This window comes from Peromyscus eremicus, chromosome 5, assembly GCF_949786415.1.
Source record: "Peromyscus eremicus chromosome 5, PerEre_H2_v1, whole genome shotgun sequence".
Lineage (NCBI taxonomy): Eukaryota > Metazoa > Chordata > Mammalia > Rodentia > Cricetidae > Peromyscus > Peromyscus eremicus.
Window position 1 is genome coordinate 97,517,117 of NC_081420.1, and position 14,139 is coordinate 97,531,255.

Sequence of the window (14,139 nt, forward strand, 5' to 3'; positions counted from 1 at the left end):
GCCAACTTGACAAAGTCTCAAAAGAGCCCAACCAAACCCCAACCAAACCAAGAGGACCCCTAAACTATCCCCTGCAAGCCTATAATAGGTACTAGGCTTATTAAAAAGCAGATTGCTGGACTGTGTCCCACAGATTCTAACTCAACAAGTCTATGCTGGAGACTGAGAATTTGGGTCTTTAGCAGATTCCCAAAGTGGTCCTGGGATCATTTGGAATCCTCTCCTCCTCCTCCTCCTCCTCCTCCTCCTTCTCCTTCTTCTTCTTCTTTTTCTTCTTCTTCTTCTTCTTCTTCTTCTTCTTCTTCTTCTTCTTCTTCTTCTTCTTCTTCTTCTTCTTCCTCCTCCTCCTCCTCCTCCTCCTCCTCCTCCTCCTCCTCCTCCTCCTTCTTCTTCTTTTTCTTCTTCTTTTTTTTAAAGACAGGGTTTCTCTGTGTGGCCTTGGCTGCCCTGGAAGAGACACCTGCCTCTGCCTCCCAAGTGCTGGGATTAAAGGCATGTGCCACCACCACCCAGCAGGACATCCACTTCTCTAGGGACTTTGTTCCCAAGTGGCCATCTGCTTTCATATCTCCTCTCTCGGAGGTGGACTGCCTGGAATAAGAAAAGGGGAAGAGGTGGAAGCAGGGGAACACTCAATGAAAGGTAAGTGTTTTTAGAAGCAAATCTACTTCAGAGACAATATTTAACCATATTGATTTAACACGTGGACCCTGTAGGCCAGTGGTCCTATTAATACACCCTATGAGGCCCTGGGGGAAAGAGGTGGGTGTGGGGTCAGGCCTTTGGACTGAGGCAGGTGCTCCACACCTCTGTGTGGGTGGAACTTCCTGGGAGGCGTGGAGGAAAGACAGATGGCCACCCTTTAAGAGCATGTGACATAGTTGCAGTTTCAACATATAAAATTGGGATGAGGTCTTTACCATGGAAGGACCTGACTGAGATGGAGTAACACAAAGGAATGGCTGTGCCTGCTGTGTGGCCCTGGTTCTCACCCTACAGTTATATATGTATGAATGTATGTATATATTTATGTATGTATATATATATGATATGTGCATATATGCATATCATAAGAATACATGATAATCTCACTCCACCCCAGCCCAATTCAATCACTATTTGGGGAGGGTAGGTTTTGGGTGAGAATTAGGCGACTGCATGTAGCAGAGAAACAGTGGCCTCCAGCTGATTGCTGTACTCAGGGCTGAGGAGGGAAGGAGGAGGTGGGAGTCTCATTAGCATTCTCCAGAACCCAAATTCCAATGAGGACTTACCTCCTGCAGCAAATAGATATGAGAGCTGGAGGCTGACAGAATAAAACACAAGAGAAACAGTAAGGGATGGCCTTCCCGAATGGACCTAATGTGACCTGCTTGTCATTTTGAAGATGACTATTTCTTTAGCTTTTATGAGAGAGCAGAAATGATATCACATCAAATAGAGTCACATCTGGGGACTGATGGCATTTCAAGGAGAATCAGTTCCCTGCACTGGACACTTCTAAGTGCTGTGTGGAGGTCATGAGCGGGACACCCGTGTCTCCTTACAAACTGGGATCATTGCAGAGTGCTTAGCTGTGGGGAACACAACTATTGAGACTGCCACTGAGTGATTTAGCCTGAATGTAGATCTGTTGTGTGTCATTATAAATTTTAATGTGGAACATAAATTTCATATCTGTATTTGTAAAACATAATATAGAAATAACTTCCTTTATAATTGAACACATAAAGAAAGTCCTTGGAAAATTCCCATTTCTTCTCTATTCTTTGTTAGGATGGTGCACAGCACATGGCTTGTGGGCAGAGAAGATGGCATTGGTTGATGAAGCTGTGACTTATGGGGTGATCCCCTTCAGATAATAAACCCATTTGATTCCAGATTCGGCACCTTCACACTGAGGGCAGGTGACAATCAGCTTGGAGGTGATAGGGGTTTTACTGCCTGATGGGTTCCCCTCAAAGAAGACTGTGATGTTGTTGATCTTCTTGGGCCGTACAGATTCTACAGCCCGGATGGTGAAGGCTGGGTTCTCCACAATGAAGGAGAAGTTCACTGTATGCAAGAAGACGTTTTTGAAGGGGATGATGATGTTGTATCCAGCTCTGATTAGGAAGGGGCCTTGGGGCTTGGGGGGCAGAGCAATTCCAAAGAGTGGGATGATGTATTCACCACCTATGAGTGATGACAGGCTTAGGATGCCTTTGGTCTCACCCAGGTGGTTGGGCTCAAAGAAGACTTCCACGCTGACCTCGGTGCCACCCTGGGCTCCTGGGGCTGCGTTAATGATTCTTTCCGTGTGGAAGTCAGGACAGTCCGTCTGAAAGGGAAACAGAGTACCTTGACTCACAGAGGATCCTAAAGAGACCATGAGGAGCCCAAGCCAAGCCCTTCCACTCTCTAACATTAAAGGACTTATGTTTGTGTGAGGCTGGGTAGGCTGTAATGTGATATCCTATACATTATGGAGCTGAGGTCTTTGAAGGTAAGTATCACTCATGACTATCCCAACCTTGCTACTGAGAGATATTAATATCGTGCCTTAATATATAGCTAGATGATGCTGGTGGGGAGAACCAGGAGTTCTCTCCTTTCATTCACATGGAAGATGGGGCATTCTAGCTTGCACAAAACTAAAAGGTGCCATTTGTATCCTAGAAATTTAATCATCCATGAGGCCCATCAGGGTCTTTTCACCCCTCGAATGCTATGGCCAGAAGCATTTGAGATAGGAGTTGTTCTTCAGCAGAATCCCAAGCAACTGTGATAAACAAGAGTCTCCTATGGCCCCTTACTGGAGAGATAGCACAAGCAAGAAATAAACCTTTTTCTTTTTCTTTTGAGACACCCAGATCTCAGGGTGGTTACTACACATAACCTAGTCTCTCTTGATGGATATGATAGTCAGGAGGTCTATGCTTCTTGTTATAACTGTGGATTCTTGATTTTCACTGGGGACATGATCATCCATTTTAAACACCCCTCTTCCTAGTTCCCCTTGTGGCCGAGTCTAGTCCTGTGAAATTTTGTTCCACGGGATACTGGGAGAAGTGTTATACGGAACTCATTTTCCCGGTAGGAATGTCATGGGAATCCATCTTGGTTCATGAGGGCCAAGCAACTCTGCAGGGATAGAGTATTGGGAAAGGAAGAGTCTGGGTGGCTGTTGTCAGGAGCTGCCATTCTAGACCAGACTGCTCACATCCAGATTATTGTGAGAGGCACGAATTTCTATTTGCTGTTGTTTAGGTTTTCTGCCTTACATTCCAACTGTTATAATGGCTAATGTATATGAAATGCTTGCTATGGGCTAGGTACTAAGGAGTAGGCTTTGCGGACATATTGCATGCATGTAAGTGCTCATACATAGTACTCCTATGAGGTTGCTCATACATAGTACTCCTATGAGGTTGCAGATCACAGGCTGCTATGGTTTGGATGTCATCACTAAAACTCATATTGAAAATTAATTTCCTTGGTGAGGTATTAAAGATGTGGGACCTGCTCACCTTGCAGCCTGCTCACCCTGCAGCCCACTCACCCCGCAGCCTGCTTACTTTGCAGCCTGCTCACTCCACAGCCTGCTCACTCCACAGCCTGCTCACCCTGCAGCCTGATCACCTTGCAGCCTGCTCACCCTGCAGCCCACTCACCCCGCAGCCTGCTTACTTTGCAGCCTGCTCACTCCACAGCCTGCTCACTCCACAGCCTGCTCACCCTGCAGCCTGCTCACCCTACAGCCTGATCACTCCACAGCCTGATCACTCCACAGCCTGCTCACCCTGCAACCCATCACCCTGCAGACCGCTCACCCTGCAGGTCTTTTACCCTTCAGTCCACTCACCCCGAGTCCACCTCACCCCACAGTCTGCACACTTTGCAGTCTGATCACCCTGCAGTCTGCTCACCCCACAGTCTGATCACCCTGCAGTCTGCACACTTTGCAGTCTGATCACCCTGCAGCCTGCTCACCCCACAGCCTGTTCACCCCACAGTCGGCTCACCCTGCAGTAGTATTCTGTCTTCTGCCGGGTATAATTGGTGAACTTTGCCAAGATGCTTTGGTTGCTGCCAAGAACGGTCTGGAAGTGGACAGGTTTCTCAGGAGGTGCAGGCAAGGCTTTCAGAACAAGCTCATACTGGTAGTAACCCAAGTCACTGTTGTGCAGGTTCAGTCTTCCAAAGGTTTCTCCGGCTTTTAGGGGCTGGAATTCAAATGAGAAAGTTCCCTGGAAGAGAAGACAGAGGCTGTTGTCATGCTGGAAGTTTGACCCGTCCTCTCCCATCAAGTGACCTGCCCCAGGCCTTGAAGGAGGTGGTGGCAAAAATAATGCCTCAGATACAAATACTGAAGCTGACCCTGAGCCTGGGAACTTCAGCCCAGGGTAGGCTGTTCTCTCCCCCTTTCCTCCCAGGGTAGGCTGTTCTCTCCCCCTTTCCTCCCAGGGTAGGCTGTTCTCTCTCCCTTTCCTCCCAGGGTAGGCTGTTCTCTCCCCCTTTCCTCCCAGGGTAGGCTGTTCTCTCCCCCTTTCCTCCCAGTCTGGCTTTCTCTGTTCCAGGTATTTTTCCATCCCAAATCTCTCTGAATCTAAGAAACAGGTGTTGGCCCCTTCCTAGGGAAGCACATTTATGGAAAATCAACAGGCAGTTCAAGGTCAGGCAGCCCCTTCTTTGCATAGAGTTGTTCTCAGAACAGCTTCCTGGGTTCCACCTTTACTTGAAGAGAAACATTCTCTTTCCCCAGTTCTTTCAAAATGACACAGGAACCAAAGGGTACTGTTTATAATAGCAAAGAGAGAGAACGACTCAAAAGCACCCAGTAGGAGATTGGTTTAATGACTTGGGGTCTGCTCATCTCAGCAGAATATTATACAGCCACAAAAGAATGAGGTAGAATTGTAATGAGAGGTGTTGATATTGTAAGTGGAAGAAAGGAGCTCTGAAAAAAATACATAAAGTTCATACTTATTTATTAAAAATTAATTTAGTGTGTGTGTGTGTGTGTGCACATGCACTTGGTTAGACAGCAACTTTCTGGAGTTGGTTCTCTCCTGCTGCCTGTGGGACCCAAGGATCAAACTCAAGTCGTCAGGTCTGTGTGCAAGAGCCTCTACCCAATGAGCCACTTTGCTGGCCCATTTTTGTTGTTTGTGTGTAGAAAAAAAGTCTGTAAGAACAGCTGTTCCTAGCCAGGCAGTGATGGCACACACCTTTAATCCCAGCATTCAGGAGGCAGAGGCAGGTGGATCTCAGTGAGTTTGAGGCCAGCCTGGTCTACAAAGAAAGTTCCAAGACAGCCAGATCTGTTATACTAAGAAACTCTGTCTTGAAAAACCAAAACCAAAACCAAAACCAAAACCAAAACCAAAACCAAAGGGAAAAAAATTCCTGGTGTTACGTTTGGGGGAACAGGGTATGGGAATCTTTACTATTTGATATACTTCTACACAGCTTGAAATGTTTTTTACTATAAATAGCTATTAATAAAACACAAATACAAAAAACACAAAACAAACACAGGTCAGAAGATGGCTCATCAGTTCAGAGGCCCAGGGTTCAAGTCCTAGAACCCGTATCAGGTGGCTCATGACCACCTGTAGCTCTAGCTCTTTGGGGATCTAATACCTTTAATGTCTTCAAGCACCTGCACTTACATGCACACACACACATACACATACACACACATCATTAAAATAATTTAAAAATTAAAAATAAGAACAATTCTTATTGAAAAGTAATCAGAATAAAGAGAGCATCACCAAAGCTATAGATGTTTAGCAAACAGAGCATGATACAAAGATGATTTTATAATCAAAGTGACATGAATGGACAAGTGCAAAAACAAACAGAGCTTATAGAAACAGACTCAAGAAGAAACAGAAAGCCTATGGAGTTGTGGAACTGAATTAAGAGCCCGGGACTGGATCAAGCAATAGAGTACTTGCCTAGCATGCCTAAGGCCCTAAATTCCTAGTATTAAAATTGAATTCCTAGTATTTAAAAAAAACCAGTCTGGGCAATGGTGGTACATGCCTTTAAGCCCAGCATTCAGGACAAAGGAAGGTGGATTTCTGAGTTCGAGGCCAGTCTAGTCTAGAGAGAGAGAGAGAGAGAGAGAGAGAGAGAGAGAGAGAGAGAGAGAGAGAGAGCGAGCTAGCTCCAGGACACCAGAGCTACACAAAGAGAACCTGTATCAAAAAACAAACAAACAAAATCAGTAGCCAAATCTGGTGATACAGACCTTATAACTAGCTGCTCGAGAGCCTGAGACAGGAGGAGCACAAGATGAAGACCTGTCTGGGTTAGAGAATGAGCTCTAGGCCAGCCTGAGTAATACAGTGAGAACCTGTCTCAAAAGAGCAGGGGTGAGGGGGTCTGGGGAAACTGGGCCTGTAGCTCAGGGGGACAAAGCTTCCCAAGAATGCACAAGGCTCAGGGTTTAATCCCTAGCACTTCCAATTTGTTTCTTCCTTATAGAAATTCCAGGACAGCAGGGCTGAGGAGAGGGCTTAGTAGATAAAATGCAAGCATGTCACTCCTGAGACGAGGCAGTGAAAGAGTCTGTCTGCAAGCTTCTCTCTTGTGCACGCCTCTGTCCCTTTCAGGCTAGCCTCTGTCCCTTACATCTTTCACTCTAGGGAAGTGGGCCATGTTAGAAAATGCTCTAGGGAGAGGTCCACAAGATGACTGACTGAGGCCCAGAAACCTGCCAACAGGGAGCTAAAAGCCTTTCCAGCAACCCCATGCCCAAGTCTGGAAGCAGATCTTCTAGTTCCAGATGGGAGGATGACTAGGTCCCTGGTTGACTGCCTGACTTGAGCCTCATGAGACACCCCCTCCCCCCAGCAAAGACTGCCCAGCCAAGCTGCCATAGCTGGAGTCCTGACTATGCGTGCAGAGCGCAAGCATTTGCTGTCTGACAAGATGCTAAGCTTGAGAGTAATTTGTTATGGATCAACAGATTACAGATGATTAATTCTTAAAATAATCTTAAAATAATAGAATTCCATTCAAAATCCAGAGTTCTTTTTAGTTTTCTTTATTTCTTCTGAGCAACTTGGCTTCAAAATTTACATAGAAGTGAAGAGTCAGGAATAGTTGACATATTCCTGAAGAGTGACAAGAGTGCAAGCTATTGACAGCTTTATTTGATGTCAACCAACCCTTCTCTAAGTATATGTTCATAAAACACAGAAATATTGGCACGAGAACAGAAATTATTTTATCCCAGAGGAGCTAGAACAGACCCATGGATGTATGAGTTTCATTTATTTTATACATGCTTCTGCAGAGTAGAAGGGAAAGATGACATGAGATTTGTTTGTTTTGTTTTGTTTTGTTTTTTTGAGACAGGGTCTGGAGTAGCTCAAGTTGGTCTCAAACTCAATATATAGCTGAGGATGATCTTGAACTTCTGATCCTCTTTCCCATACCTCTGGAGTGCTGGGATTACAGGCATGTGCCACCATGCCTGGTTTAAAATGAGAATTTTAGCTAGTTTGAGATGATTCATATTGACTTGGGGAACAAAGTGAAACTTCGACTCACATTATACATAGAAACCAGCTCTCTGGGTTTAGGGTAAGAGGATAACAGTAGTCATAACACTGTTTGGACTCTCCTCAGATACCTACTCTATCCCCAAACACACAGATCAGCTAGGCTCAAAATAATAAGAACGAGCTAACATCTGTAATGAAACTGCAAAGGCGACCTCAAACTCCAATGTGAGTTGGTAGAGCCAAAATACCAAGAGCGATGAGCCTGGTGTAGTAGGAGCTCCTGCATGGCGAGGGGAGCACCAGCCCTAAGAGCCAGAGAGCCCAGATCACCGCTGAATTAAGGGGATCCACATAACCTGGGAAACTTGGTGGGATACGCCCGCAGAAGCTGGAGGGGTGGTATCAGTTTAACTGCAAGCTGTTGTAATAAGATTAACCTAGTGGGGGCAGTAGAGACTCAAAAGGAGAGCCTGCACTGGTCCAGTGCAGCAACAAAAATAGGATCATGAGTTTGAGGCTGTTCTGGGTCACACAGGGAGACCCTGTCTCAAAGACACCAACCCAAACCCAACTCAGTGCAAAACATCACCAACAAGAACTGACCAGCTGGTTGAAGCCCACTTCTGAAGGACAGATACAACCCTGCCAACAATGGGCAGGAGAGTGGAGGAAAACCTAGATCCTGGAGATGAAGGAAGAGGTGGAGTCGTGTGAAGGGAACAGGCAGAGTTGGACAAGGGTTGGAGAGGCAGCGAAGTTAGAGTGGGGATTTTGATGAAATGTAGACAGTGACTTTGGAATGACAAACTGATAAAAGGACTAAAAAGGAAAGTCCATCTTCCCCTCGGTTCCTAATTCCTGACCATGCATGTCCTTTTAGCCATAGTTGGAGGTTCTTATGTGCCTCTTCAGAACACTCTGTACATAAGCAAGTACAAGCAACAAGTGTACAAGCATATGTATGTGTATGTGTGTACATATGTGTGCATATAAATGTGTATGTGGTGCATGTGTATACGTGTATGCTTATGTATATGTGTGTGTGTTTTATCCTGATACTTTATACACTTTGCTTTCTTTTTTCCACACTAAGATCCATGATCCTTTGTGTGTGTGTGTGGTCTGGGGATCAAACCCAGTATACTCCATACATGCTGGGCAAAAGCTCTGCAACTAAGGCACACTTCTAGCTCTATGCTACTTTTACAATTAGCAAAAAAGATGTTTTTCCTTTAGTTTGAACAAGGCAAACAATCAATAGACGAAGTAATTATAAAGGAGCCCATACCAAAGCTAAGTGTTCCTAGTTCACACGAAGACTTTGGCTGTAGAAGAAAGGCACATGAGGTTGACTGTCCCTTGCCATTCTTCTTGCCCTCTCTCAGGGCTAGCCTACACTCAAGGGCTGCAGAACATAAACCCAGAGCCCTCACGGGCAGAAGCCTCTGTCATAGCCCTCAAGGGTCCCCTGGCAGTCAGGGCCTTACCTCAGAGTTTGCAGGCACAGCGAACTGGGAAGGTAGGCTGATGTCATTCAACTTGCACTCTGTAGAGAAGGTCACAGAATAGGGTAGGGGATTCTCCAACTTGATGGAGGCTGACGCATTCTGGCGGACTGAGGTTGTCATCTGGATGGTTTTTATAATGCCAGAAGGGATGACCCTGAAACTCACAGTGTAGTATAAGAACTCACTGGTCACCTCGTTCCGGAAGATCACCTGTGTTCACAGGCAGAATAGAAAGAAGCAGGGGAGAGAAGACATTAGTCCAGGGTTCTCTGTCCACACTCAGGTTCTCCTGCTATCTGGGAGCCTTGCTGGGCATGTGAAACACACAGACTGGGGTGGCATGGCTAGCCAGTCCTATCCCTGCCCGGCAGCCTTTCTCTTTAGGAACTGTAGTCTGGCTTTGTGTAGGCGAGAGATGATTTAAGAATCTCAGTTCACTTTAGAAGACCCTAGAGCAGCTTGGTTCATTGACAGAATTTTACCAGTGGGGACAGCCAGGAAACCCCAGGAAGAAGTGAGATCTTCAGAGCTTCCAGCTGTAGGGGGATTCATGCCTGCTGCTGTTGCTGCCAGAGTTTTAGTGAGAATGACAATGACAGACAGCGTCTAATGCTCACTGGGGGGTTAGTAGATGTCAGGCTACATGATCCTCACAATGGGTCGGCAATGCCCTCACCCTTTACAGAAGGGAATGGAAGTGTAGCAAAGCTCAGTGTCTTGCTGAAGGTCATGTGCAACAGATACCCTGCATGGGGTGAATTAGAGCTCACCCACACAACACTAAGTAGCCCCTCCCTACAACTAATATGCTGCTCATCTTTCAGAACTCTTCCCAGGAGAACGGCGGTGTTGGCCTGGTGTGCTTGTGGTCGTTCATACATAGCAACTTAAAACAAATTTCTTTTGGGACAGGGTCTCATGTAGCTCAGGTCAGCATACAACTCCAGAGGTAGGCCTCACACTCCTGAGCACTGGGACTTCAGGTATGTGCCACTGTGCCTGGATTTCACGTGGTTACTCTTGTGGAGTAGACTCTACCCATTCGTAGTACATTGGATTGTTAATCTTGTTATTATTAGGTGGCGATTTTATTTATACAGCCTGGCTTTTACATACATTCTTTTAAAGACCTTGTCTAATTTTATACTTGAAAATCTTTCCCTCGGTGATTCCATCATTACTAATAGCTCCAAAGACTGTCTGTAAATAAACAACACTCAAGCCTTCAGTCCTGACCGCTCCTGTGAGCTGTGAACTAACATAGGCTCCCCTACACCAAAGCGCTTCTTTCATTTGAAAGTTCTACATTGACAGGATAATGTCTGTTTCCCTCCACTAGACTGTGCTTTATAAGAACAGAGACTGCGCCTGGCTTTGGCCATTGCTGTATTACCAACACTTAGCACAGAACATGGCCTGTGTGCTCCATGGATATCTATTAAGCAAATGAACGGATTAGGAAGATAGCACCGAGTGAACACTCTGGTGCCTGGGGACAGTGCCTGGAGGAGAGCATCTGCTGTCCTCGAATACCCTAGGGTCAAACCTCCGGGGATTTTAGGAGGTGCCTTTGACATGGTGATACCTTTGCAGTGTATAGTCCCTCCTTGTGGGAAAAGAAGTTCAGCTTGTAGTCTTTCTTGGAGCCAGATAGTACATCGATGTAATCAAGGCCCTTCATAGTGACACTTAGGTCTGGCCTCTCTGGTTTTATCATTTCCACGATGACCCGGAATCTGGAGCAGTACAAGAGAGGAGAGGGGCGATGGGAAATGACAAGAGACACTGGAGAGGCAGGGGGATTGTCCGAAGAAGGGGAGGAAAGGGGCTGGGTCTACTTTTGCTTTTTCTGGAGATTGTACGGGTCTGTGGTTCTAGGCTTCATTCTGTCACTAACAATGGCAGTCACTTCCATCTACTGAGCCAGGTACCCAGTAGTCCCTTCTCCATGTTATTTACAGATAGCCAGCTGTCATAATGTTTAGAGGAGGTTTGTTTCACGAATACCTCCACTTTATGGAAGAGGAAATAGAGGCCCAAAGAAGGACGATAACATGTCAGACAACATTCGTGGCTATTGGCAGAACTGTGGTTCAGACTTAGATCTGAGCTTCTGTCCACTCTGCCAAGCAGGTGGTCTTCAAGAAGATGTGCTTCTAGCCTCGAGGCCACTTGCTCTTGACCTCTGCTAGCCCTTGTCCTCTCTACCTCCTGCTGTAAGCACAGCGAGGGCTTTCTTCTCCGGCTAGTAGCTCAGGTATAAGACACTCAACAGCAACAAAGACGATGACCGTTAGGATCATCAGAACTACTATTTATTGGACATTTATTTTAAGGTAGGCAGTGCGCTACAATCTGTAAGAATCAGCACTCTACAAGAAGACTGGGTTCGTGTCCATGAGACACCTGGCTACGTTGAGGGCCACGTCTCTGACTCCCCTGAGCCTGCCATTCTCTGTAAGCTCTGAGTGGAAAGACCAAACTGGATGGTGGAAGTCATCTGTTCCCCCCACCCTGACTGCTCGCCCCACTTTCTCACCTCTGGGGCTTGTTCAGCCAGTTGCTGATTGGCAAGAGCTCAGTATAGGGAGTCTTACATGGAACTTCGCGGTAGATGTTGGCAACAGCTTTGGGGAGTTCAGCAGTTCCGTGCAGGGCATACAGCCAGCCAGTCCCATCCGGGAGGGGGAAAAAGAGAGTGCCCTTGGAAGAAGAAGTGACAGATCAGAGTGACACCGCAGATCCTGTAGTAACAGGCACCTACCTGACCTGGAGGGGGCAAGTAAGTCCAACACTTTTACTTTAAAATTTTAACTTTTGGGGTGTGTGTGTGTGTGTGTACATGTGTGTTGTGAGTGTGTGTGTATGTGTGTGTGTGTATGTGTGGTGTGTGTATATGTGTGTGTGTGGTGTGTGTATGTGTATGTATGTGTGTGTGTATGTGGTGTGTGTATGTGGGGTGTGTGTGTGTGGTGTGTGTATGTGTGTGTGTGTGGTGTGTGTATGTGTGTGTGTGTGGTGTGTGTGTATGTGTGGTGTATGTGTGTATGTGGTGTGTGTGTGTGTATGTGGTGTGGTATACACATGGCTATGTAGATGCGTGGACCTGTGTGCAACCACTTGGAGGACAAAGGAGGATACTGCATGTCTTCCTTTATTGCTTTCCATGACATTCCTTTAAGACAGGGTCCCTCACAGAAGCAGAAGCTTGTTGTATTGGATAAATAGTAAAAACTGAAGAAAATATCATTTGCTTTTAAGTGCACAGAATGGCTGCCTTCCTTTTCTGATTTTTTTTTTTGGAGACAGGGTTTCCCTATGTCACCCTGGCTGTGCTAGAACTCACTCTGTAGACCAGGCTGGCCTCAAACCTAGAGACCCACCTGCCTCTGCCTCCCAAGTGCTGGGATTAAAGGTATACGCCACTACTATCCAGCCTGATTTTTAAAATTATATTTCAAAAATATTTATTTTTATTATTTTTATTTATGTGTCTCTGTGTGGGTATGTGCATGCGAGTGTAGGGCCTACAGAGGCCAGAGAGGGCATTGGAGTCCCCTGGAACTGGAATTATAGGGGGTTGTGAGTCACCCAACATAGGTATTGGGAACCGAGCTCAGGTCCTCTGTACCAACAGCAAATGCTCATAACTGTTGAGCCATCTCTCTCCAGCCCTTAAATGACATTCTTATTTTATTTGTGTGTGTGTGTGTGTGTGTGTGTGTGTGTGTGTGTGTGTGTGTGTGTGTGTACATACACATATAGCATTGGATGTGTGGAAATCAGAGGACAACTTGTGAGAGACAGTTCTCTCCTTCCAACATGTTGGTCTTGGGGATTGAAATTTGCAAGGCTTGGTGGCAGGCACATTTATCCGATGAGCCATCTCACTGACCCTCTTCTGATTTTGTTACAGCTACCATGATGTTACTGATGTGCTTAAACTAAGCAGGAATTTCTCGATGCTTGGTCTAGGCCTTCATTTCAGAACCGAGCCCTCGGATTCTAAGGGGCAAAGGGGGGAGCCACTGCCTGACAATTGTCCTGGCTTCCCATCGTTCCAGGATCTGGGTACTCACTCCTTATTTGAATAGTCTTCCAACTCTGAGCTCTAAAACTGTCTTTTAGGCCCTGACTATACATCTCCTTGCTTCCTCTGTGCCAGAGAGCAGGCGGAGGGCCTCAGTTTACCTGGTGCTTGCGGTTCTCCAGATTCATGGTGCGAGGCTTGTAGGTGATCTCATAGGGCTTGTTTTGCTGATGGGCCTCCAGGGTGATGAACTCGGGCCCTTCCCAGTGCTCGCCCTCGAAGATGGGGTGCAGATTCCAGGTCTGGTTGGTACGGTTGGAGAGCAGGATAGTCTGTGTGTGCCTGGAGCGCACTTGGCAGTTGAAGTTCACCACCTGGAAGAAGCAGGATGTCCCTTTCCATGCCACCTCCTCTGAACTGTCTTCCAGGGGCCGGAGCTACAGTGTGTGTGTGTGTGTGTGTGTGTGTGTGTGTGTGTGTGTGTGTGTATGTGTATGTGGGAGGGAGGGAGGGAGGAGAGATTTTAACAGTGTTTCCCACAGTGAATTCCAATGGACAGTTTCCTCTCATTCATTCAATAAACATTTTTGGGTTCCTTCTTTCTAGTGCTGTGTGCCCCCATATATAGATACACACATATACACACATATAATTTTGAATCTGGTTTCAAATACAAGAGAAAACATATACTACTTGTCTTTCTAAGTCTGGCTTACTTCATTAAGCTTATGATTTTGAGTTGCATACATTTTCCTGCAAATGCGATGGTTTCACTTTTCTTTACAGCTGTGCACAACTGCATGGTGGAGTGGCTGGACACATGCAGTCAGTCAAATCACTTCAGTGCAGACATGAGGACCTGAGTTCACTTCCTAGCATCCGGTAAAAGCCAGGTGTGGCAGGGTCTGTCTGCAAGTCCAGCATTGAGGGGAGGGAGACAAGTGAACCCCAGGAGCTGCGTGGCCAGCCATCCTAGTTGAATTTATAAGCTGCAAAAATTCACCTTCTAAGCTGGGTGACGGTGGTGTATACCTTTAATCCCAGCACTAGGGAGGCTGAGTCACGTGGATCTCTGTGAGTTTGAGGCCAGTCTGGTCTA

General features: G+C 46.3%; 1 protein-coding gene across 1 annotated transcript in view; it reads right to left on the minus strand.

The window, feature by feature from the left end:
• Nucleotides 1-1,631: 1,631 nt before the first annotated feature.
• Nucleotides 1,632-14,139, minus strand: part of Hydin (HYDIN axonemal central pair apparatus protein) — a 362,311-nt gene continuing 349,803 nt past the window's right edge. The window contains exons 81-86 of the mRNA XM_059264008.1: nt 13,202-13,414; nt 11,550-11,713; nt 10,596-10,746; nt 8,990-9,220; nt 4,005-4,229; nt 1,632-2,320 (exon numbers count right to left, since the gene is read on the minus strand). Coding sequence (XP_059119991.1) covers nt 1,838-2,320; nt 4,005-4,229; nt 8,990-9,220; nt 10,596-10,746; nt 11,550-11,713; nt 13,202-13,414 — 1,467 coding nt within the window. The 3' untranslated portion in view covers nt 1,632-1,837. The remainder of the gene's footprint in view (nt 2,321-4,004; nt 4,230-8,989; nt 9,221-10,595; nt 10,747-11,549; nt 11,714-13,201; nt 13,415-14,139) is intronic.